The sequence below is a fragment of the Python bivittatus genome, unplaced genomic scaffold, assembly GCF_059951505.1.
Source record: "Python bivittatus isolate LINGU-HERP-01145 unplaced genomic scaffold, Pbiv_v1 ctg000810_np1212, whole genome shotgun sequence".
Lineage (NCBI taxonomy): Eukaryota > Metazoa > Chordata > Lepidosauria > Squamata > Pythonidae > Python > Python bivittatus.
Window position 1 is genome coordinate 4,035,458 of NW_028277111.1, and position 22,073 is coordinate 4,057,530.

The 22,073-nt window shown below is 49.8% G+C and overlaps 1 protein-coding gene across 2 annotated transcripts; it reads left to right on the forward strand.

The window, feature by feature from the left end:
• Positions 1–94: 94 nt before the first annotated feature.
• Positions 95–15,989, forward strand: TAP2 (transporter 2, ATP binding cassette subfamily B member). 2 transcript variants are annotated; one of them, XM_025176638.2, is made up of 12 exons: positions 95–271; positions 1,696–2,193; positions 2,802–2,916; positions 4,456–4,586; positions 5,413–5,618; positions 6,739–6,936; positions 9,758–9,886; positions 11,496–11,684; positions 11,955–12,128; positions 12,856–13,015; positions 14,017–14,153; positions 15,327–15,989. In XM_025176638.2, the coding sequence occupies exons 2-12, from the start codon at positions 1,710–1,712 to the stop codon at positions 15,516–15,518; spliced, it is 2,115 nt and encodes a 704-aa protein (XP_025032406.2). In that variant the 5' UTR covers positions 95–271; positions 1,696–1,709; the 3' UTR covers positions 15,519–15,989. The 2 variants fall into 2 exon arrangements, with proteins under 2 accessions (XP_025032406.2, XP_007443842.2); XM_007443780.4 differs by lacking the exon at positions 95–271 and adding an exon at positions 413–571.
• The last annotated feature ends 6,084 nt before the right edge of the window (positions 15,990–22,073 follow it).

Below are 22,073 nucleotides of genomic sequence, written 5' to 3' on the forward strand. Positions count from 1 at the left end.
GAGTGCACTGCAGTAGTTCACCGTGACGTGACCAGAGCATGCGTGGCTGTCCAAGTGGGTGTGGAAGCACAGCAAGTTGCTGTGAAAAAAGCACACCTTTCTTCAGCAAATCCTGGTTAAGGTGATTAGCGTGATGCATGAATCAGCCACAGCCAGAGTTTAAGACGATGCGTAAAGAAAACCCAGCTGTGCCTTCTCCAACAAGCTCCGATTCAACGATCGCGAGCGGGAAGCGAACTTACTGTTCAGCTACTGTCCGATGAAAAAAAGGGTAATCAGTTGCTACTCGGTTCGACAGCCGCGACCGGCAAAGCGGAACGCGGGCGCCCTCTGGCGGTCAGCGTGGAGGAGGGAGGAGGAGGAGGAGGAGGAGGAGGCGGGGCGGAAAGGGGCGTTCCCCCGGAAAGCGAAAGCGAAAGCGCCGCGCTGGGCATATTCGGCTCTCTGCGGAGAGGGCGGCGGTGGGTGCAGCGGTAGTTGGGGGAGAGAGGAGCCCAGTCCGGCCGGAACGGGACATCGAGATCCAGAAAAACGCTCGCGATGGAAGGACTTTCCCGGCCGCTACAGGAAGGTGAGGGGCTCGAGAAGGGACGAAGGGCTGCATTGATCGGGAAGACAGAGCTGCTCCGGAGGTGCGAGGGACTCCGCTCCCCGTCATTCCCATCCAGCACGGCTGCTCACGTTGGCCGCTGATGAGGGGAGTGTGGTCCACCGCCTCTTTAAGTCACTGGGGTACTGATCTCCGATCTCCCGCCCTCCCAAAAACTTCCTGCCTTACGGAGGACCTAAACGCTTCGGTTTTTCTTCGCCTCGTGGCTCCGCTCCAGAGAATGGGCGCCGGATGCAAATCCTTACTAACCTCAGGAACCGATCTGGGTTTCCAAACGCTTCTGCCACAGTTCTGGGGTTTCTTCCCAAGGAAGGCCCTAAAGATGCCAGCCTTCAGGAGCAGCGCTGGGTGCCCCTGGGACGGGAAAGTGCTTTGCAGGGTAAAAAAGGCGCGAAAGTGTCGAGGAACAAAAGAAGCCAAAGTGAGTGTGAATTTGATCTTTCCCAAACTTGCCACGAGACTCGCAGCACTCAGAAAATATACCTTTGGGCTGCAGCTACGGCGGTGTGGGGAAGTCAGCTGATTAGACACAGTATCTTAGGAGGTGCTTCAAAGCACCTGGCCAACCTTGTCGGGCCTGGATGGGAGACCACCAGGTAATCCCAGAGTTGGAAGTGGAACTGGGAAGTCAAAAGAACATCCCAGAAGCTGGTAAGGGAAAGTAACTTCTGAAGTGGGGCCAGGAATGTCTCCAGGAAGGAGATGTTACTTTATATTCAAGACTAGATGGTGTTCTTAACAAGGATGTATCCAATCACATCCGTTTTTCTTCTTTCCGCAACCTTTCTACTGTATATATTTTTATTTTTGGTTATATTTTAATACTTTTTATTCTTAGTTTTGCATTACTTCAAAATGTTGGTATAGACCCAACATCAAATAAGCTGTTTTGAATAAATGATCAAAGGCCCCATAAATAGTTGGTGGGAAACGGGCTATGATGCAGGAAGGGAAAAACGGTTGCCGGGAGCAGCTCCCTGGAGGCGGGAGATGAAATCAGATATATGGGGAGGCAGTTTGCTTGAAATTAGGGGGCCAAAGGAGTGTGTTTGGCTTCAGCAGTTCTCCCCCTCCTCTCTCCCCAGAGCCCATCAGCAAGATGCTGGTCCCTGCCGTGCTCCAGGCTGCCCCCCTGCTTCTCTGCGACCGAATCCTGCTCTCCTCGCTGGATGGATGGCACCCCTCCCTGGCCGCCCTGGGGGTCCCAGCAGCTTGGCTGGAGGCCGCTCTGCGCCTGCTGGTCCTCTGGGGGGTCAGGGGCCTGCTCACCGTGGGTCGGCCCTCCCCGATGCCCTCTTCCACTGTGGCTGCTGTCAGCATCCTGCCCCCTTTGTACCTGTGGGTGGGACGCTGGCTTGGAGACCCTCCCCTCCTGCTCTCTTCGGCCCCTTGGTCCTGGTGGCTGGTGAGCTACGGGGCGGTGGGTTTCTCCCACCTCCTCTGGGGGGTCCTGGCAGAAAGGCGAAGCACAGAGGAGTCCCTGGGAGAAGACAAGGCCACCCTTTGGAAGACGTTGAGGCTTCTCCGTCCAGACAGGCCGTATCTCGGTGGCGCTTTCTTGTTCCTTGTCCTGGCGGTGACTGGTGAGTTGGTGCTGAGATGAGCCGTTCTCCGTGTTGCACAATACACTGAACCAGAAATAGTCAAGAGGGCCAGGTTCACACCACACACTGAAGAAAACTAAAAGTAACCCAGTTGTGAGATGGCCACCAAAAAGTCTTTAGCAGACCCAGTCTCAGCCTTTGAAATCCTGCTGTGCCTTTTGACGTCCTCCCGAATCCATCTGATGCCCTTCAGGGCTGCCTCCTGCCCACGTAAAATGTGGAATTCTGGGAGGCTTCGGCCATTTGCGCTGAGCTCCCTCTCACCGGGGTGTGTCTTGCGTCCCAGGATGAAAAGAGACACAGACAGGCCCTGGATCTTCCAGACTCCCCCATTCAACTCTTTTGGTGTCCAACTCAAGCATCTTTTCCTTATCTCTGTTTTTTCTCCCATCCTGAGGGGCTGCCCCATTCTTTCCATAGCTGGCTCTCGTGGGGTGGGAAAACCGGAGCAAACTTCAAGGCTTCTTTGCATTTCACAGAAAGGCTGTTCAGAGAAAATATGCAGCCGGGGTGGAGGGTGAGGGGGCTGAGCTGCCTTTCCTGACAGAGGTCCGACATCACCCCCTCTGTTCTTGGCCCCCCTGCAGGTGAAACACTCCTGCCCTACTACACCGGGCGTTTGATTGACATCCTGGGCACCAAATGTGACCCGGAAGCCTTTTCCGCAGCCATCTTTCTTCTCTGCCTGGTCTCATTTGGAAGGTGAGTTGATTCCAGGCCCCACCAGCATCTTTGCTGCAGTTGCCCTTAAATACACAAGGAAGACCCAGGATTATTGGATGAGGTTACCCTGGGCATTTTTTTCTTGCCAACTCTAAGGAAGCCGTTGACCGTTGCCTTCTTTGGGGATGTTCTTTGACTTCCCAGGGTTACCTCTGCTGTGGGATTTCCTTGTGGCCTCCCATCCAGACGCTAGCCAGCTTCGATGCTGCTTAGCTCTTTGAGATCTATCAGGCTCAGCCAGATCCTTGCTGCAAATGTGGTTTTGATTTTGGCTTTGCCCATTTCTTGGTCCCAGAGCTGCCTGCTTGGAGGAAGTTGCCTCTTCCCTCCCGGCCTGCGCGTCAAAGGCCAGATGGGGCCTAAAAGAAGCTGCGCCCCCCTGACGTTGAGGTTTCAGGAAAGGTTTCAGATCAGTTCGTTTTCTGGAGTCCTCCTGAAGCAAACCTTGGCCTCGGTTTCTCCTGAAGTCACAGAGGATGGAGCCTCTCCTCCCCTTTTCTGGGGTGAGGAATTGAACTGCTGCGTTATGGCTCCCAAATGCACATGTCACAAAGTCCCTTCGCTTCTGGTCCTTCACAGGAATGGGATGATGAGAGTTATTACTGTTATTCTGTTGTTGTTCCTTTGCATCGTGCTCTTTAAGGAGTGCAGAGCTCTGCACCAAAGAACCAGAAAATAATCTGCATAAAAGAACTTACAGTAAAGTCTGAAATTAATAATGAATTAAAGGTGTACTACTATTTTGGAATGTAGTTTGGCCCCAGAGCTGTTTCTTCCCCGTAGATGTCCAAGTGAATGAGCTTGTCTCAAATGATGAAAGGAAAAGAATTCCAGAATTGGGAGCCATCGCTAAGGAGGTCCTGCGCCTTGTCATCGCACTGCAGGCCAGAGCCATCGGCCTCCCACTGAGCTTAACATACGGCTGGGTGATATTCCAGGAAGCAGGCGTTTAAGGATTGGGGTCCTCAGGACTTTCTAGGCTAATGTATTCTCCATTACTGTTGCAGCTGAATGTCAATATGAATTAGGCTTAAGACCTCTTGAGCAACCAGCACAGGGTTGGTGTTGCAGGATCCCATTTAGCTGCCCTGTTTCGCCATCTGGCAGCAACATAACCAGTTAATGCTTGTGGCCTGTACCTCTCTTTCACTTGGAGACGAATCTCAAAGAAAAAGCTTTCTCAAGGAGCATCTACTGTTGATGGATTAATCCATTAAATAACGACACCTTTGGGGGCAGGCAGTTGCCCACAGGAAGTGTGCTTTGTCTGCATCAGAGCTGGGACTTGTGTCAGGGATTCTGCTGCTGCGCTCAGTTCAGAATGAAAGCGTTCCTGCGCCTTTTCAAAATGGGGAATAGCACCAGCCGGAGATAATGTAATCTCACGTGGCTGGGATAGATCTGTCCTGGGTGAATATTTTGCACCCCCGTCAAATCCAGTACATGCTCACATATGGAGCTGTGACTGAGTTTTTATTTGAGGAGCAGGACCCAACCCCTCTGCCCTTTCCCTTCTAGCTCCGCATTTGCCAGCTGCCGCGGGGGGCTCTTCATGTTCACCATCTCCCGGATGGTCATCCGGACCCGCAAGTTGCTCTTCTCTTCTCTGGTGCGGCAGGACCTGGCCTTCTTCCAGGAGGTGAAGGCAGGTGAGGCCCCAAACAGGCAGCTGCTCTTTCTGTAACTGTGTAAAGAAAAAGATTCTCTAATCAAGTCTGACTCCAGTGACTACACAGACCATTCATCTAATATTCTTGGGGAAGTGATGGAAGTATTTTGCCACTGCCGCTTTCTGTTGTTTCTTCTTTGCCCGCAGCTTGGGATTTCCTTGTGGCCTCCCAACCACATACTGACCAGGTCTAGCTTTTTGAGCAGAACTTATGCCATGGTTGGGCTTTCCTTTGTGATGCACCCTGCTCCTGGGTGCATCATAACCATGTTGTTCTCTTGCTGACCATAAAGAAGTGGTTTCCATTGGCTTTCTTTTGGCATGCTCTTTTTCCCCCGTTTTCTCGGTCCAGTCTGCCACCCTGGGCTCTTCTGGTGGTCTCCCACCCAAGCACTAACCGGGCCTAAGCTTGTCTAGCTTTTTCAAGATTGGCGGAAGTTGGCTGGGAGGGAATCTGTACCTGCCCAAGAGAAGGCAGCCCTTGGCTGACTTCAGAAAACTAAGCTCAGATGTTCCTTGGATGGGAGGCTACCAGGAAATCCTAGGCGTGTGGGCTGGACCTTGGGTGGGAAAGGTGGCTTTAAATATAAGAGTTGCCTTAACTGATATTTTTATATGTAGGATCCTCTTTGATATCATTGGATCTCCCAAGTCTCCATGGTCCCATATTTTTCTGTCCCCTGTCACAGGATCCTTTTAGCACTCCAGAGGGAAGCTTGGATTGTCCCCTGTAATCCCACAGTATGGAGAATCTCTTCCTGTGTTGCTCGTGTGGCATTTGTTGTGTGACGTCTCTTTGCCCGCAGGGGTGCTGGGCTCCCGCCTGTCCAGAGACACGGCTCTGATGAGCCGCTCGGTGCCAGTCAACACCAACATCTTCCTGCGCAGCCTGATCCGGGCCATCGGGCTCTACGGCTTCATGCTCGGCCTGTCCTGGCGCCTGACGCTGCTGATGCTGGTCGAGACCCCCCTCATGATGGCGGTCCAGAAGGTCTACAACACCCGTCACCAGGTAGGGGCTGTGGAGGCAGACGGTGGCCTGGAGGGCAGGGCGGCCTCTTCTGGGGTGCCGGGACCAGCTGCACCTGGGGAAAGAGTCCCAACTTGGCCGAGGGAAGGAATGGGGCAGCCCAGGGCAAGGCAAGGAAAGACAGGCTGGTGAGGGGAAGAAGAAAGAAGCCGCAAGAGAGCTGAGTAGCAGTGAACATGGTGGCATCTCCAGAGGTCAGAAAAGGCGAGTTGGCAGCCACGTGTTCAAAACCCACCCCTCTGTGTGGCTTGTACAAAAGGGTGGGTTGTTGATTGCGTGGCCTGGCCTCCGTTTTCCTGAGCCGAAGAGAAGGGGTTGCGCTTGTGTGTCCATGTCCCCGTCCTCAGGTGAAAAGAGGAAGAGGGCGAGAGCGCCCCCTACTGGCAGCTGCAAGGAGAGACAGAGAAGGAGCTGGGGGAAAAGGAGAAAGAGGCCAGCTTGAAGGCAGAGACGGCCAGAAATGCGGGGAAGGAGCAGGTGGACATCCTAGCAGGATGACAGAAATGGTTCTGAGAAAATGGGCGTCAAAATAGGAAGGATTAACAGGGCGATCAGCAGGCCAGCGGTGGAACCAGAGGCATAAGATTCAGCCATAGGACAAGAATCACACAGACTTGGAGAGGTGAATTATAGGGATCCAGAAATAAGATACAGAGCAAAGCTTGTGAGAAATGATCGTGGGGCTGTAAAATGAGCTGGACTATATATTTTTTTATTTCTAAAGGTCAAGCTTCATTTTGTGTAATAAAGTTCTCCCTCATTCTGGAGGGAGAGAAAATGAAAAACAGCTGATGCCCGAGACTTATGGGGTCTCCTTGACTCAAGAGGATCAGCCCAACTTTTCATTAGAGTAAATGAACCCCCTCCTGGGAAATAATACTGGGAGGATACATCTCCCTCTCTGGCTTGCACTCCGGCATCTGGTTGGCCACAAGTGAGAAATAAATGAAATAAAACGGAGCGGAGTGGAGCGTTCCAAGAGGAGTGTTTTTGGGGTCTCCCCCAGAGCTGAAGCACTGGGGTTTCCCACCTCCCGTCAGACGGCTGGTCCAAGGCAGCCTCCAGAAGACTCACTTTGCCGCTTCTTTTGTGGTCCATCCAGTCTTTGCTGAAGGCGATCCAGGACTCAGTGGCACGCTCAGAGGAGATGGTGCGTGAGGTGGTCTCTTCTGTGGAGACAGTGCGCAGCCTTGCCACGGAGGAGGAGGAGTCACAGCACTATGAGGCATCCTTGGAGGAGACCTGTCAGCTGAAGAACCAGAGGGACTTGGAAACAGCCATTTATTCGATTGTCATACGGGTAGGTCCTCTGGGTCCTCTAAATGAGCGGTTCCCAACCTGTTGCAGATGTCAAACTAAAAAATAAGTTCACAAGATGGCAGCTCAGATTTCAGGAGACTGCCAAATCTTGCAAGATTGTCACACCCTTGCTGCAAAGGTTGTGAGAATTTGGTGTATCCCCAATCTTGCAAGATTTCATGTACTCCATGTCATAGTAACAAAAGTTCTTACCACTAACTTACTGATCAAGAATGTTTTCCAATTGAAATGTCTAACTGCCAAAGGACAAATGGGAAGTGGATCTCCAACCCAATGGAATCCCATTTCTGGAGAGTCTCTCATGGGTTTTTTTCTTTGAACCACCAATAACCAAATTGATTGATTACGTGCCATGAAGTTGTTTTCGACTCCTAGAGACCACACAGGTTTTCTCCAGGACAATCTACCCCTAACCTGTTCTTTCAAGTCTCCCAAGGGTGCACTCATCGCCTCTGTAACAGTCCTCCCACCTTGCTGCTGGTCATCCACTTCTCTTGCCTTCCACCTTTCCCAGCATTAGAGCCTTTTCCGGAGAGCTGGGTCTTCGCATAACGGGTCCGAAGTAGGGCCATTTGAGCCTGGTCATTTGGGCCTCAAGGGAGAACTCTGGGTTGGCTTGTTCTATGATCCATCTGTTTGTTTTCTTGGCTGTCCATGGCATTCTCAGGGCTCTTCTCCAACATCAGAGTTCAAAAGTGTCAATGCTCTTCTTATCCTGCTTCTTTAACTCTAACCTTTGCTTCCATAGAGTGTCACAGGGAATTCAGTGGCTTGTATGATTCTGATCTTTGTAGGTGTAGACCCATCATGGCATTTGAATATCTTTTCTAAGGCCTTCATGGCTGCTCTACCAAGTGCTAGTCTGTGGCGTATTTCTCGACTGCTTCTTCCTTTATTGTTGATGGTCGATCCTAAAAGGCAGAAGCTCTCCACCACTTCGGGATCTTCATTGTCAATTCTATGGCTGGTTGTTCTACCTATCAGGGTAATGTCATCAGCATAGCACACACTATTGATGTTTTTTCCTCCAATTTTACCAAATTGACCCAGACAATAGACACAAAGCACTGGACGCTTGACAGCTGATTGGCTTTTTGTATCTCCCTTCAGTGGCTGGGGGGATACTTTTATTTTACAAAAGGAAATCTTACAAATAAAGAAGGAATTGTAAATTATAAACGCTTCCAACTAGTGCAGAAATGAATCTTAATAATAAAAGTATTTTCCATTTTGTAAAAATAAACTCTTTATCTACACTATATATACACTCATGCCCTTGTGACCTCCCGTCTGGACCACTGCAAGGCGCTCTGCATGGGGCTGCCCTTGAAGAGCATTCGGACATTTCAACTGGTGCAGAATGCAGTGGCACAAGCAGTCAATGGCGCCGGTTACTCAGCGCATGTAACACCACTACTTCATGAGCTGCATTGGTTTCCAGTGTGCTTCCGGGTGCAATTCAGAGTGCCGGTTGTCACCTTTAAAGCCCTTCACGGCTTGGGACCCTCTTACTTGAGGGACCGTCTCCCTCCAGGTGTTTCTTCCCATCCAGTCCAGTCCAGCAGGAGGGGTATCCGATCTTGGGGGGGACCTTGTTCCAGAGGGCAGCTGCTGCTACAGAGAAGGTCCACTTCCGGGGTCCCGATAGATGACGTAGGAACCCAGAGCGCATCAGCCCTGCAAGGTCAGGCTGGCTGGGTAGACGCTATAGGAAACAGGCGGTCCCTCAGGTAACCAGGCCCATGCCATATACGGCACCCAGAAGCAAACTGGCAACCAGTGCAGCTGGCAAAGCAGAGGTGTTACATGGGCATTTCAGGGCCATTGTTTCTAGACCAGCAAAGCATGCTGGGAAGCGCACCTGTCCACAGGTGATACAGCAAAGCACCTAAAGGTTGCAGCACCTCCAGCACCTCCAGCACCTCCAATAGCCTCCAGAGAGGCTCGGGCTGGCCCTTGGAGAAAAGGCCTGCTTGGCAGAGACCTGCCAGCCCAGGAACCGCCTCCCCAGCAGTGCTCCGCTGCGCCTGTATTGATCATCTCTTCAGCCCAGGTGAAGATCTGGGTATTTGTCCAAGGCCTTTAGGGAGTCATTTAAATGGAAGCTCCTTGGGAGACCCAGCTTTTTGCCCCCTCAGCCGCTGAAGCCTCATGGGAGACTTTGGGCCACCCTTGTACTTGTGGGGGAAATGGGAGGAGGGGGAATTGTGTAACGCTGCCTCGAGCTCCTGAATGAAAGATGAGAGAGAAATTAGGAATAGGCTGCTGCTCCTTGCTGTGCGGGTCCTATTCTGATTTGTATTTTTTCTCCAAAATCGAAAGGGAATCTCTTAACCCTGCAATTTCTCTCCAGGATCTGTTGGCTTTGCTTGCAGAACTTTTTCTGGTGCTCCCTCAGCCGCGGCAGCTCCCTGGGGGATCCTGGGCCAGTCCCTTCTCTCAGCCCAGCCAAGCTACAGAACTGTGGTGGGGCAAAAAAGAGAACAGACTGTAATATAGACCACCCAGAGCTGCCAGAAATCAAATGGGACAGCCAACAGAGAAATCAATTGTTGAGTTTCCCTCCCACAGAAGGAAGAAGTAAAGGAAGGGGGTCCTGCAAAGGGGAGGGGTGGGAAGGAAAGGAATTGCATCCCTGCCAAAAGCAAGGAATGAAAGTGCATAAAAGGCTCCATATTGAAATGAAAGGGGCTCCACATTGATTCAGCCCCCGCAACCCACCCAGAACAGGGAGAGGCCATCATGGCGCAAGAGGGAGGCAGACATCTCACCCGCTGTCCTCCGCTCCTCTCCCACTCCAGCTCCTCCACTTGAGCCTGAAGCTGCTCCTGCTCTCCTGCGGGTACCAGCAGATCTGTGCCGGCCTCATGACCAGAGGAAACTTGGTCTCCTTCATCCTCTACCAGGCAGATGTGGGGGACCATGTGCAGGTCAGTGAACACTTCAATTCGAAAATGTTTTCTTCTGTAGCACTTCAGGTTCTTCGGTGGCTGCGACCTTCTGTGTCCCTCTGTTCCTTTGACCCAACCTGCCTTCGTCACAGCCTGCAGTCGGATTCCCTCTTGATTTCCTTTTTCTCGCTCTCCTCTTCTAGAGCTAAAATACATTTTCTTCCAGCAATTCCATTCACCGCTTGGTGCCCGAATTTCCATGTTGACTATATTTGATTCCATGTATAGATCTAGGCTGCAATTCTGGACCTGTTTATGGGAGCAAGACCCATTTCACTTGGTGGGAATTATTGGTGTTTGTGTAGCATTGTGTGGTGTATGTTGGACCCTGCGGGATGGTTGTTCTGAAATGGCAATTGGACAGCATTCGACATGCACTGGAGCTGCGTATCTGCTGCTGTTGTTGTGTGTTCCAGGTGATGAAAAGGAATCGAGAAGGAGCTGCTGATAATCACCCAACTGTTGCTTCCTTTACAGATTTTAAAAGTTTGCTTTGATTTCCTTTGGATGGAGGAACACTGCATGTTTTGCAGAAAGATTTGCATTATACACAAACCAAGAAGTAGCAATTAAATGGAAACAAACAAGTCCTTTAGAGGCATCTTTTTAAAAATATGCTGCTTTTCCTTTGAGGAAATGGCTGCTGTATGTTATTGATTTGGTTGGTGTTTTGGTTTCATCCAAATCATTCCCTCCCCTGTAATTTATTTGCCTTCAGGAGTGCTTTTTTCCAAAAATAGTCCTTTGGGGGGCATCTGAGGTGGTAGATTTTTTTGTGGTGGTGAATCTCTATAGGGAGTGGGAGACCTTCCAGATTTCAAATCGGATTCCCGTGGCTTTTCTTTTACAAAAAATAGTGGCCACTTTAAACCACTGTGAACAGAGACCAGCGATTTGCACAGAGTTGCAAGTTCAAAGTTGCAGGTGGACTTGGCTGAAACTTGGAGTCACGTCTTCAGGGAGCAAAGCGACTTGTTTTCTGGGATTCTGTTGTTTTCAAAAGGCGCTTGAAACAGCCATCAGATATACTTATGTTCCTTTTTTTTGCTTTTTTTCTTGGACTTTCCATTTCTCGTCCAGCAGCAGGCAGCATCTGCTCTCTGGTGTCAGAAAGCAGGACTGGGTCTGGTCGGTACTTGCATAAGAGACCACCTGGGGATCCTGAGGTGGTAAGCTGAACTGGGAGGTCATCAAAACCTCCCACAGAAGCGCAGGCCAAGCTCTTCTGCATAGTTGCCATGGAAACTGCAGGGACACATCTGCATGGTCAGCAGGAGTCCAGTTGGACTTCAGCGTATCATTAATATTGATTGGCTTCCCCAAGGCAGCTTCCTTCAAACACACAAAGAGACTGCAGGGTTGCCTTGCAAAGGGAACATTCATATCCTTAAGATATTCTAAGTATAATGCCCGGACAAATGCACTGAGCGAGATCCCTGACTGTGAAGAAATTGAATTTCTCATTCAGACAGGGCTTTTGAGTGTTGCCGTAGACCTTGATGCTCAAAAACGGAGTAGCGAGCTGCATATAATTCTTTGCAGAGGCTCTCATGTCTTAATGCTGCTGCCCCTTCTTTTCCCCCCACAGACCCTGATGTACACGTATGGGGATGCCCTGAGCAACGTGGGAGCCGCAGAGAAGGTCTTTGAGTACCTTCGCCGGGAGCCGTCCGTCTGCACAGGAGGGACGCTGTCTCCGGAATCCCTCCGCGGACACGTCTGCTTCCGGAACGTTTCCTTCTGCTATCCCTCTCGCCCCAACATCCAGGCCTTGAAGGTACCCTGTGGGGAGCTGAAAAGCTCATGGGCTGCTTTGCATAACACCCTAACAGTACATCATTGCTAAGGCTTTAACTAACTTGGTTAAGTAGGTTGTGTGTTGTAGAAACCTAATCAGAACCTTTTCTCTTCCATAAACATTTCTAGAATGTGGAGTCTTAAAAGGCCTTTAAAGAAGAAAGCACATTTCTGTACTGAACTGGACTCAAACCGTAGGATCTGCGTCTGTGTTGATGAATGTTGCTTATTCCTGCCTCCCTTTGCCTAGAACGTCTCCTTTGAGCTGCGCCCCAGAGAAGTGACGGCGCTGGTGGGCCTGAACGGCAGTGGGAAGAGCAGCTGCGTCGCCCTCCTGGAGCGCTTCTACGAGCCCCAGTCCGGGGAGGTCCTGCTGGACGGAGTCCCGGTCGGGGAGTATGGGCACAAGTATCTCCACAGGCAGGTGAGGGAAGACCCAGCCTGGTGGGGAGCAGCGGGGGAGGGGCGGGCAGCCTCCAGCTTTCTCCTCTTCTGGACTGAAGCCTTTGGGGCTCTGGGTGCCAGAAGGGCAGTGACGGTCTTCACAGAAGGGGGGTCGTTCAGCAAGGAGGAGAGCATGGTTGGGAGATGGGGGCCTAAGAAACGTTAGGCCACGCAGTTTGGGTGAGACCAACCCATCACCCATCAGGATTATCACCTGGGTACCTTTGGGTGGTTGAAGGGCTACAGTGGGAGATTTTTTGGGGTGGGGGTGCTGCAGAGTGGGGAGGACCACATGACATAAGAGGAAAAAGTTGTAATTGTTTGGGATTTGGGAGGCATTGCAGGTTTCTTTGTGTGCTTGTTTAAAAATTCTAATGTTTATGCCATACGCTGCACTTTTTATGAGTTGTGAGCCACAGACCTGGAATTCCCTGGTGGTCTCTCATCCAGGGACCAACAAGGTCTGACCCTGCTTAGCTTCTCAAAATCAGCCAAGGCTGGCTGGGTGCAGCCATGTAGCCTCCAGATTAAAAAGAGCAGAAAACAGCTCAGCATCTACAGTTGGGAGACTAGTGAGTCTTACATCTGGAACAGCTGCGCCTTGAGCAGCACCCAGCCCCACCCTGGAAACGTGCCAGACAAGGAGGATCGGTGGAGTCTCTCCCTCAGCCCAGCCCTGTCCTGATAGGCCTCCCGTCCAACTGCAGGTGGCGCTGGTGGGCCAGGAGCCCGTCCTCTTCTCTGGCTCCGTCTGGGAGAACATCACCTACGGCCTGCGAGGCTGCAGTGAGGAAGACGTGAGCAGAGCAGCAAAAGAAGCCGATGCCTTGGGATTCATCCGTGAGCTGGAAGGAGGCTTTGCTGCAGGTGAGGAAAATCCATCCCTCTCGGTTCATCCCGTAAAGGCCCACTTTCCTTGCAGAAAACCCACCGGTCCTGGTTCTTGGCTCCCCTGAAGTTAAATCCTGCTTGCTTCTGTTGGCAAATGTATAGGTAGTTTTCGAGTTATAACCATTAGTTCAGTAACCGTTCAATGGCACTGAACAAATAGTGGTTACAACCAGTCCTTGACGTTCAGGCTGTCGCACCACCCCTGCAGTCACGTGGTCACAGCCTGGGCACTTGGCAACTGGCTCGCACTTAAGACAGTTGTAGCACCACGTGATCACCATTTGTGACCTTCCCTGCTGGCTTCCCACAAGCAAAGTCAATGGGGAAGCCAGCAGGGAAGGTGGAAAGTCACTGGGGTGTCTCCCCCACTGGGCAGCAGCCACTTACCTGCCTGCCAGCCTGCTTGCAAACTGCCTGGGGCTTGCAAGTTCCTGCTGGCTCCCCCGCTGACTTTGCTTGTGGGAAGCTGGCAGGAGGTTGTGCAGAGGTCCTTGCCTAATGATCAGTAGGATTCAATTAACAACAGCAACTGGGACTGCAGGGATTGCCGTTGTTAAGCGATGAGATCACGTGCCGTCACACTGTACAACTGCATTGCTTAGCAATGGAAATTCTGGTCCCAATTGCCTTTGTAACTCAAGGACTACCTTTAAAGCTTCAGGTACACTCATGGTTCTAACCGTAACCGTATCACTAAAGCGCTAGTGCAGAAGAGAAAATTGAAATGAAGCTAATTGCCCTGTTGTGCTGTTCACAAAACACAGTCCTGAAGTCTCTTCCACAGCTGTCAAAGGCACAGGGGGCAGTTCCCCTCCTCCGAGGCTGGAGAGTCCTGGGCTTCAAGGCTCGCCTCTCCTGGGAACCCCGTCCTTGTTCTTCAGCCGATGGCTTCGCCAACCCTTCGGGGCAACGAGATTTAGAGGTCGGCCTTGACTCTCCTCTCGCTCCCCTCTGTCTTTCTCGCTGCTTTCCTGCAGAGGTGGGGGAGAAGGGGGGCCAGCTCTCCCTTGGGCAGAAGCAGCGGCTGGCCATCGCCCGGGCCCTGGTCCGCGACCCCAAAGTCTTGGTGCTGGACGAAGCCACGAGTGCCCTGGACCCAGAGAGTGAAGCCGCAGTGAGTGCGGGGGGGGGGGAGAAGTGGGGAGCTGCAAGAGGATCCTGGTGGGGTTCTTCAGGAGCCCCGCGAGGGCTTAATCTGGTTTTGTGTGTGTGTGTGTGTGTATGTGAGATGCCAGTGCAGGGAAATTAGGTTTATTCGACTGGAAGTGGAGTAATTTCTTCCAAATTTACGTTGGTGGTGAATAGAGTTTAAAATCTAGCTGTCACTCCCTCATGAGAAGTTTAGAGTTCTTACAATCTTTCTCTTAGTTCCTCAGAGGGCTACCTGCTTACGAACAATGAAAACTTTATTTAACAATACCACTGTATGGACAGATAATATGGATCTAAGTGAACTTTGTGCCTATTTCCATAAGAACAGTTTTTTCATACAGATATAAATATATTTATTGATTTCACCAGCCTGAGATACCGCTCCAGTTGTCGACTCTGAGCAGCGGCCAACCCTACCACACAGAAGCAAAATTAAAACAGCAAAAAAACAGTATTACAGGATGAAATAAAATACTTGGTTATATAATATTTCTGTGCCAGTGATGCCCACAGGATTGTGATGCTGACGAGGGAGGTGGAAATGGTGGGGAGCTTCTCCTCTCTGCTAGTTACAGATTATTGATTATAGACAGATTATGGATACAGACTCCCTTCCCTTCCCGTCTCTCTGTCCCCTGCCTCTTTTCTTCCCAAGAAAGAACATTTATCTGGGAAGTAAAAAGAGGCCCCAGATGAGGCAATGGCAAAGCACTTCCATCCTGTTGCCAAGAAAGCTACAGAGAGTCCGGAAAAAGGAGTGAAGAAACAGCTGATGGTAGCACCCAGGGACTTTGGCTAATCTAGAAAAAAGTAAGGCAAAATTGGGCCTGGTTGGAATTTGGAGGGGAGACCAGCAGGAAATCCCAGGGCTGGCTGCCAGATTGATGCGTCACCAGGAGTCGAGCTGACTCTGGGGTCTTTGCCTTTACTCGGTCACTTTTAGTGATGTGAATGGAGGGGCAGCTTATATCGTTTGCCAGACCGCAAAATCTTTGGGGCCAACCCTCTCTGCAGCACAGCTGGCTCTACTGCAGAGCGGGAGAAGCGCCTTAATGTGAAATGGGAGGGACCTTCTCTCCGGTGCTTCTGAGGAACCCACCTGGGATCTCCTCTGGACCATTGCTTCCTTCCCCAGATCCAGCAATCTGTGCGGAGCAGCCAGGCCCGGACGGTGCTGGTGATCGCTCACCGGATGCAGACGGTGGAGAACACGGACAAGATTGTGGTGCTGGAAGGCGGGGAGGTCGTGGAGGAGGGGAGTCACGCTGAGCTGATGGGCCAGAGGGGCCCCTACTACAGGCTGGTGGAAAGGACCCAGGCAGAGTGACTTCTGGAACTACACCGGAGGAGTTGCTCAGCTACAGGATCCGTAGCTCTTATGGATGCTAGATGCAGGATTGGGCAGGGAGGCAGACAACAGAGTCCTCCTGTGGAAAGAGGGTGACCCGAAAGGACAAAGTGGCCTGCCTAGCGGCTCTCAGGCAGCCAAGAGTTGTTGAGTTGCAGCCATTTGCGAGGAGAGGTTGTCTTTCCCATCTGGACATAGTTTTTGTGGTGTCAAGTAGCCATCTGAGCACTGGAAACTCCACTGTAGAAGGTGCAGAATCCTCTTTCAAGCAACTCCTTTGTTTGGTAAATACACAAATACCCCTATTTTTTCCTTTGTTTAAATTTAGCAAGTGAGAACTTTATACAAAACCTGCTTTTTGCCTAAATGTTAAATATTTTAATAATGATTGCAGCAGGTTGGTCTCCTGCTCTTTATTTTGTAAATAAAGTCTCTGTGTGATCACTTTTAGTTCTGTCAGATCTGTATTTGAGTGGTTCCGCAGGATAATTATTACAGATTAATTGTGCCAAATTATATTAAATATAAATATCATCTTCTCTGGTCAGCAATTACACCTTTCTTCAGGAGACAATATACAGGAGCAAACATAATTAAGGGCTATTTAGAAATGCCTTGTCCATGAGTTAAGCAGGAAGCTACTAACTAATGGGGCAAAAGCTACTTTAAAAAAGAGATACGGTACAGAAAACTACTAATTAAAGAGGGAGGCTTTCTTAAGATTTGGCCAGTTCAGCTATCTCTGCTAATTATAAGTCAAAATAATTTGATTTGTTTGTTACTTTTCCCTAAAAATTATTTTGAAAGGTCAAGATGACACAAATTACATGGGAAGGGAAAAGAGCAAGACTAAACAAAAAATCCTGAGGTGAGATGGATTGGTACTGACATGGTGTTGCTGCTAATTTGGGCATCAAGGCTTAATCGGTGGAGTTTTTAACTGTTTTTATGTTCTATGTCACCCAGAGCCATGTTTTTGTGAGATGGGTGGCTATATAAATACGCCACATCAATATAAATAAATAAATAAATAAGTAAATTTAGGATTTGTGGGCTGGATACCAAAGAACAAGAACCCCGAGGCAGATGCCAGGATGGCAGCAAACTATGAAGAAAATTTATTAAGAAATTACACCCACATTTATTCCAAACTCCAGGAAGTCCATCCCCAAAGACTTGGGGGAGCCCAAAAAGTGCAGACGGATTTGGCTCACGAGGCAGCTGGATCTGCAGGGCAAATGTTCTGGCCCTTTTCCCCCCTCCCAGCTCTTTGGACCACTCACCCTGGCTCTGGGAGGATTAGCAAGAGGGCAACTTTTATTTCTATTTATGCTGATTGAGGAGGAAGGGATCACAAGTGAGCACACAGGCGCATGGTGGGGAAAGCACGGTAAGGGGATCGTGCTGGTGCCTGCTGTTTGCCTGGCAGGCTGCCGCTGATTCACACGGGCAAAGGGGATCAACCAAATAAGGTCTCAGAGCTGAGCTCTTAACTTGCAGTTAGCCCTTCCTAGGGAAGCCCTGCGCCCCGGAGAAAAGCTGAGCAGGAGGGGATGGCTTGTCTAAGCAACCTTTCCGCTCTGCAAGGTGGAAAAAGGGGGGGAAAGACAGGTCAGGTACAGGGTCGTGGGTTCTTTCTACATGGTAACCGGTCTGACTGACACAATCTTGAGATTGTGGAGGGGAAAAAAGTCAATATCTATACAGACAGTAGATATCTTCAGAGTCCTCCATGCCCATGGACAGGTAGGGAAAGAAGGGACTGTTGAATGCTGCAGGAAAGGAAATTAAGCATCCAGAGAAAATCTTGAGGTTGTTGGTGTAAAACTGAACAGTGGCGCTGGCTGTGCCAGGCTGAATCTGACAGTTGGAGGCTGTGCACCTCCCAAAAGAGGTAGCTGTGTGATGCATGTCTGAGCCCACACCAAAGATGATGGATTAACTGCCAAGGGGAATAACCAAGCTGACAAGGTGGCAAAGGAGGCAGCAAGGAGGGGGCTGACAGAACCCATCCCCAGGATATGTCCCCTGGTGCCATCCATAGCCCTGGGCCCAGGGGAAGTAAAACCCATCTATAGTGAACAGGAGGAGAAGAGGCATAGAGGGTGGGGAGAAAGCCAAGGGAATTCGGAGGGGTGGTGGGCACTGGGGGAAAAGGTTATTCTGCCCCGAACTGTTCAGTGGAAGTTTTGAGGGATCTCCATCAAGATGCTCACCATGGATCAAATGCAGTAATGGACACCCTGAGGAGGCATTTTATTTGTCCAGGAGCTTATCAGGTTGCAGCCATGATTAAACTTGTACAAGAAACAATCCAAAAGGGGGACGACACCCCCACACCCCCCCCGGGAGTCCAGAGGGTGGGCACATATCCAGGAAGTCATTGGGAGGTTGACTTTACTGAGTTATCCCGACGAAATGGCTATTGATATATTTTGGTTTGTGTGGATACATTTACTGTATGCGTAGAAGCCTTTCCCTGCCGGACCAACAAGGTCCGGGAGGTGGTAGAGGCCTTGCTAAAAGAGATAATCCCCAGGTTTGGCGTTCCATCACAGGGACTAGGGAGTGACAGTGGGCCACATCTTGTTTCAAAAATAGTGCAGAAGTTGTGCAGCAATTAGGAATTAAACGCAAGTTTCATACAGCTTATCGCCCTGAGAGTAGCAGCAGAGTGGAGAGGGCAGATGAGTGTTTAAAACAGGCTATTGCAAAAATAGCGCAAGAAACCACCCTGCGATGGGCAGAAGCCTTGCCCCCAGCCCTGCTTCACATGAGAATATCCCCATGAAGGGACACCAAGCTATCCCCATTTGAGATCCTGTATGTCCAACAGTTTTTTTTTTTTATCTGCGCTCAGTCGTCTCAAAAGCGTTCCGCGGGCCCCTGAGGAGGAAGAGCTCGATCGAACCTCATCATGGGTAGCGGAGCCGGTGGAAGATCTGAAGCTTATTTTCAGAAAGGTGGCAGAAGTGAATGGGAGGAGCACCAACAGGGAGCCTGCAGGCGAAAGGATGCCATGAAGTTCCTGCACAGCGCCATGTGGTTAAAAATACCAACTATATACATTTCAGCCGACGTTGGTATTGGACCCAAGCTGTAATGATACGGGTGGACAATTGTAATTCTTCTGTATACCTACTAGTGGTTGTAGTCTCCCAAAACATACTTAACTTCTTTGGGCCCCCTTATTACGGCAGCCTTTGCCATGATTCTAGCGGGGCTGGGCTTTGAGCTAAGGGGGCCTGGGAGAAATGTGTAAGTACGTACCTTCCCAGGAGTGCCCAGGCAGGGATTCCTCTCTATCCCTTTGCTGCACCTGATGTAACAATGGAAGGAGAGATCTTGCAGAAATTTAATCCTACTTGAGGGGGCGGGTAATAGCTCCAATGATTTCCTGTGGACTGTGAGAAACAAAGCTGCACAAATAACCCTTCTTGGATTTGGAAAGGCAAAGTTTATTTCCAAGCGTTTGCAAAGGCTGACGCTTCTCAGCTCGCAGGCTGCAAGAAGCACGCCATTAGAGATTTCAGCAAGGTTTTTATGCATCCCTTCACATGTTGCATTGGTCCTGCCTCGTTTTTGCCCTGGGGCAAATTTGAGTTCACAACCTATCCCAGACGCCTAAAACAAATACATTATTTCTTTTTTACAATGATTCCCAAGCCCCTTTTTTCTTGTTCACAGTTTATAATTTTCTTGAGATAAGTGTCAAGGGCCAGGACCATCTGTCTTCACTAAATAACTATCCTTTGTGTGGTTATCTTTTCTTCCTTCCCTGATTCACGCATTCTTACCAACAAAAGGCAACACTTATTTCATTACCTTTCATCCCCATGTCTCGCCTTGGTGTGACCCCTTCCTTTTTGTAAACACATTCAAATTCCAACCCTAATCACTTTAAACCTTAAGTATCAGAAAGCCTTGTATTCCTTACATGGACCATGCCATCTCGGGGGTTGGGAATGTGCAGAGAGGGGAAGGAATGTACCTGGGATCCTAACGCCAAAGAATGCTCTGTGGCTCAGAAGGGAGACAAAAGTGATTTGGGAATTTGGAATTCAAATTACCAAAGTAAATGCATTTACACCTGGAAGGCGAGCAAAAACATCAGACCTCCTCAGAGCGAAAATATCTCTCTCTGGAGAAATGGAGCACAATCAGGAGAAATACAGAAGAATTAAGGGCTAGGCAAGGGGAATTCTGGATTTGTGGACTAGGAGGACCACCAAGTTTATCTGGTGTGGCCAAAGGGCTTCCGAGGCCTTTGTTATCTAGGTGTGTTACGTCCTGGCACGTGGCACCTAGAAGAAGACATTTTCAAGGGAAGGTGGGATCCTTTTAGAATCCATCATTATAGGGTAAAGAGAAACTGGTTTTCACGAGGGTATGATGTAAGCGGGGCAGACATCTTTGGAGGAATATTTCCCTTCTTTGGGGCTGCAGCAGCACTTAGAAAATGTTATTATTAGGAAAGCAAATAGAGGCGAACATGTATAGCTCAGCCTTGAACTGTGGAGTCCTTGGGGTTCTCTGAGCTTGGTTCTTTTCTTGCAAACGTTTCATTACCCGGCTAGGTAGCATCTTCAGTGCTGAAATGGGATGGGATTTGCTCTCTATTTATCTGCTATGGCCTGCCTTGCCAGTGCTGGTGGGGGTGGGGGTGGGGGTTCTGTTTTGCTCCTCTGGTAATTCCTTGATTGGCATGTTGTTTACTACTTGATTGTGTGCCTTGTGGTGACCTTTGCTTAACAGGGTGATGATTGCTGGTGAGGCGGTCTTCTGATCTTTTCTCTCTTTTGAATAGTATGTAGATGCTGTTAATCTCTATGTGTCTGTTAATTGCTGCCTCATCTGAATACCAGGCTTCCAAGAATTCTTTTGCATTTTTGGATTTAGCTTGGTCTAAAATGCTGGCAATTTTCCAGGTGAAACTATGGTTAAGTCTGTCCATGTGTTGTGAGATTAAGGAGTTTTCATCGGTCTTCTGACTGCCAGTTGGTGTTCATGGATATGCTCTGCCAGCCTTCTGCCTGTCTGTCTTACATAGTGGTTGTTGCAGTCCTTACACTGTATGTATGTTGTAGATGACTCCTGTTTTCTCTTCTTGGGCTACTGGGTCTTTTGATTTGCTTAAGGTGTTTTGGAGGGCTTTGGTTGGTTTGTGTGCTACGGTGATGCCGTGTGGTTGTAATAGTCTGTTGGTGGTTTCTGAGACGTTTTTGATGTATGGCAGTGTGATCCTTTTCATAGTTTGTGTTGGTTGTGTTGTAGTAGGTTCAGCTCCTCTTGTGGGAGGTTGGGTTGTTACTCTGATAATGGAGTACTTGATTAGTGTGGGTTGTCTTCCAATAAACAAACAGCTGTTGTTTTCTCTGCTGATGAGGATATCCAGGAAGGGTAGTGTGTTGTTGTTTTCTTCCTCTCTGGTGAATTTTATTCCTATGAAGATGTTGTTGATGGTTTCAGATGTCTTCCCTAGTTGTTCATACCCATTTTCAGTTTGATGGACCAATATACCAACAAAGCAGAGGCACACTCATGGGATCATCACTCTCAGGACTCATAGCAGAGTTTGTAATGCAATACGTAGAAGCTATAGCACTTCCACACATACAACCTAAAGTATGGATCTGGTATGTAGATGACCTTTGTTATAATAAAAAAGGAACAATATCCTCCAGGGTCAACATGTTGATCCCTTTCTACTCTTCCCCACAGGAGCCAAAAACCCCCACTGAATTTTATTTAAAGAAAAATAAGGATGCTTTAACTTTTTATTTTTATGGGGCTCTTAAACAACACAAATAATACAAGTACAATACCTTTACATATAGTTTTATTTTTAAATTATTAAAAATAAAACAGCACTAAAAAGGAGAAAAGGGGAAAGATCTTAGTCCACCTAAATTTTGTCCTCAGACCTGAGTCATCTATTCCTGCCCCCACCCCCAGAAGTGGACCCCACATTGTGAGATTTCCAGAGAGGGAAGGAAAGCAGCCTTCTCAATCCAGAGATTCAGCGAGGGGCTCCAGAAAGCCCCCCATCCTCCAGGCGCTACCAAAGCACCGTGGCCTGCATTTCACGTGGCCGTGTGCCTGCGGCCTATCTGGGCACCCAGCAATGGCGAGTGCCACAATTCCACCCTTCCAGCCATCCCATCTGCTCTGGGCCATCTGCTTCTCTGGGACAGGTTGTGCTGGCTGCAGGAAGCTCTCCTTTCTCCCAGCAAGAGGCAGAGGAGAGCAGGCCAAGAAAGAGCCCAGGGCTTCCTTGCTCTCCTCCTTCCCCCTGCAGCCCCTGCTTCTGCAGGCCACCCAGCTCTCCTGGCTGCCTCTCCTGGCTGCTGGCAGAAGAACGGTCCAGCCAAGGAGCCAGAACTGGAGCCGACCAAAGCAGGAATGGAGAACATCCGGGGTGCAGACCTGCTGCCGGCACTGAAAGCTGGAAACCCATTTCAGGCCTCTCACGTCCCACTCCTGGTGCTATGAACATATTGGGGGGGGCAGTGAGAAAAAGAGGGGCTGCCTCAC

Excerpts from the sequence above, each read along its gene's own strand:
- TAP2 (XM_007443780.4), top strand. The coding sequence starts at position 541 with ATGGAAGGACTTTCCCGGCCGCTACAGGAAG. Across the intron at positions 11,685-11,954 it reads CCAACATCCAGGCCTTGAAG|AACGTCTCCTTTGAGCTGCG; the intron begins GTACCCTGTGGG and ends CCCTTTGCCTAG. Across the intron at positions 14,154-15,326 it reads ACCCAGAGAGTGAAGCCGCA|ATCCAGCAATCTGTGCGGAG; the intron begins GTGAGTGCGGGG and ends TTCCTTCCCCAG.